At 36.4% G+C, this 3268-nt stretch overlaps 1 protein-coding gene across 1 annotated transcript; it reads right to left on the bottom strand.

The window, feature by feature from the left end:
* Positions 1 to 454: 454 nt before the first annotated feature.
* Positions 455 to 1423, bottom strand: LOC150018354 (olfactory receptor 52D1-like). Its single transcript, XM_090267733.1, has one exon. The coding sequence runs from the start codon at positions 1403 to 1405 to the stop codon at positions 455 to 457; it is 951 nt and encodes a 316-aa protein (XP_090123859.1). The 5' UTR covers positions 1406 to 1423.
* Positions 1424 to 3268: the final 1845 nt, after the last annotated feature.

Raw genomic sequence — 3268 nt, 5'->3', positions numbered from 1 at the left:
AACAGATAACATAAAAATTAGCACTAGGGGACTTACTAAGAAAGTCTGGAAGTATGTACTTGTTCAACAAAGTAATTTAGTCAAGAAGTAGGGATTATAGTGAAAAACAAATCTAAATCTGGTGTTAAATCTGAAATGGTAAACCAAATATATGTGATTATATATCCTCTTGATATTAAATATCTCTTGTTTTTAGCCTCAGACAATTCTCTGTAGTTTTTGCTTGTTTTGTTTTAGAAACAATGGTTTAATATTGTGATAAAAAATTCTACCTGGTATTATATATCTGTCTTTATGTGATGATTGTTAAAACAGAATATATCTTTGGATGAGTTACTTTCCACAAAAAATGCTAGCCCCTTGACTATTAAAAGAGTATCTTGATGAAGAAACAATACATTATAAGACCAGTAATATAATGTTTGTTCAGATACTACTTACCAACAAAAATCACTTAGTTTAGAGGCTTTGAAAAACTGAAAAATTTAAGGACCCTGTCTCGTATCTTCTTGGTCCTTACCCCATAGATAATGGGGTTCACCATGGGTGGAACCAGAAGATAGATGTTGGCCACAAATATGTGGACATGGGGAGACACATGATGCCCAAACCTGTGGGTGAGAAATGAGAAGAAGGCTGGAGTATAGGACACTAAAATGACACAGATATGGGAGCCACAAGTGCCTAAGGTCTTGAGTCGGGCATCCTTAGATGGGAGGTGGAAGACAGTGTACAGTATAAGAATATAAGAACAAATAATCAGTATGAAGTCTACTCCTCCTGTAAGGAAGGCAACAATGAGGCTGTAGGCTCTGCGGATTCTTGTCTCAGCACAGGCAATCTTGATGAGGGCCATAAACTCACAGTAGGTGTGGGAAATTTTATTAGTCCTGCAGTAGGGAAGCCAACGTAGAAGAAAGGGGTGAGGACTGAGAAGTACTGTTCCTCGGAGGACAATAGCTAGACCCATCCCCCCAATTACAGAATGTGTCAGAATAACTGAGTGTCTTAATGGATTACAAATGGCTACACAACGGTCAAAAGCCATGGCCAAGAAGAAGCCAGACTCCATGGTGGAGCAAGAGTGAATCAGGAACACCTGAGTCAGGCAAGCTTCAAAGGGAATCTCTCCATCATGGAACCAGAAGAGGCTGAGAAGTTTGGGCACAGCTGTAGTACACACAATAACGTCAGCCACGGCAAGCATGCAGAGGAAGAGGTACATTGGCTCATGGAGGCTGGAGTCTGTCTTGATGATAAACAAAAGAGAGCAGTTTCCCACTAAGGCCAAAAGGTAGACTGCACAAAAGGGGATGGAGATCCACATGTGGGCAGCCTCCAACCCAGGAATGCCAATAAGAATAAAGGTTGATGGATGGACATTGGTCTTATTGTATGCTGACATAATCAGAGTCAGATGTTAAAGCTTCTCTTCATGGATTTTTCTCTAGGGCAAATCATAATTAAATTTTTTGAAATCACTAATGAGTTAAGGAGTAAGCCAAAATGCAGGAATTGCGAGTCCTGGAATAATTACAATGTCTGTAAATGTTTAGATAGAAATTATTTCATCATCTGAGAGTCAAATATTATTTCAGGGTTGTAATATGCAAATGTGGCTTATCTGTTGATGCTAAATGAAGAAAAATACCTAGGAACCAAAAATCAGAGTTAAATATATGAAAACCCAAAACCTTCCATCCATTGAGAGGAAATGGTTTTGGATGAGTTGGTAAGTGCAACTGTAAGACATAAAATAGAGAGGGACAGAAGGGATATTTTAATAGAAAACAAGTTCTTAAAAAATAGTATTAGTAATAATAGTTTGAGGACATAGGAAGTAGCTTTGAGACTAAAATACCAAAATTTAGAGAATGTTGATTATTACAGAATGACCAAGAAGAGTTTCATTCACACTAACATGTAATTCATTCAGGATGACAAGAGTGGGCCTGATGACAGTGTGTCAGGAAATATCAAAAGCTCATTGCATTAATCATGACTCTCCAATGGCCCTGGAATTTACCCTGACCTTAGCAGGGGAACATAATATATGGTTATAACCTGTATTCTAAGCTACTTTCAGTTTCCTACCTGTGTGTAATTAGTCAAACAACTTTATGACTTGCTTTTTATTAAGTATACTCTATAGGCAGTCTACTTCAACCAAGCTTTCCTTCATAACTTTTTCTTTGTTCTGCATTCTTCTTCTGTACTGGATGATCCCTACACTAACCACCATACCATGATTTGCTGATTAAACTTGTTCCAGTACAATCAATATGCCAAAGTGACATACTTTGGGGTAGCATGTTCTACTTCCATTCACATTTGAAATAATAGTCTAATTGTCTTATTAAGATATAAGACTTCTACTTTGGCCCATTGATTATTTAAAATGGATGTTATTTGAGAAATAGCTGGTGTAAGAAGGGCACACTCTGAATCTCCTTTCATCTCTCTGAAAGCAGGAAATAAATCCATGTGGAGGTATCTTCCTGTACCAGGAGTGTAGAAGTCATCATTGTCACCATCATTAGGTTAAGAAGTCTGTGTAAACAAAACTTGTCACTTCTTTACTAATTACCCCCTTTTCTTGTCAATTCTTCACAAATGTATTGTACCCTTGTCTAAGAGACATAAAAACTTCCTGATTTGGTTACTTCTTTAAGTCTCATATTTTTATGGGCCTCTCTATGTATGAAATTAAATTTGTTATTTTTTTTGTTTTGTTATTAACCTGTGTTATGCCAATTTAGTTATACACCAGTCACAGAACTTAGAAAGACAAAAGGAAAACATTTTCTATCCTTACCAAAGTCATACTGCTCTCCTAATAGTTTGTTTTTCTTTTTCTTTTTATTAGAAACACAATTGACACTGTTCCTGAGATACTCCTTTTACTTTACCCATTTATTATGGATTCTTGTAGATTATGGAGTCATTGTGATTAGGAACAAATAATTCTAAAACGTGTCCATTGAAGTCCTCTGCTTTCATGTATTTTTTAAATCCTCACATGAGGATGTTTGCCTCCCAGAGGGGATCAAACCTGCAATCTTTTTGGTGTGTAGGACAATGCTCCAACAAGCTGGGCCACTCAGCAAAAAAAAAAAAAAAAAAAAAAAAAAAGCCTCCTTGTTTTTAAAGTTCATAAAGGAATCTATCCAAATCTAAGCCTTTCTCTTCCTAATTAACTCTCTTTTAATGCACTTCATCTCAAAAGATGAAAGTTATTACCCACACATAATTTAGAGGGAAAATTAAT

Source organism: Furipterus horrens, unplaced genomic scaffold, assembly GCF_987537825.1.
Source record: "Furipterus horrens unplaced genomic scaffold, mFurHor1.1.pri manual_scaffold_2, whole genome shotgun sequence".
Taxonomy (NCBI): Eukaryota; Metazoa; Chordata; class Mammalia; order Chiroptera; family Furipteridae; genus Furipterus; species Furipterus horrens.
The sequence above is the reverse complement of the archived record's forward strand: the minus strand, read 5'-3'. Positions and strand labels throughout refer to the sequence as shown.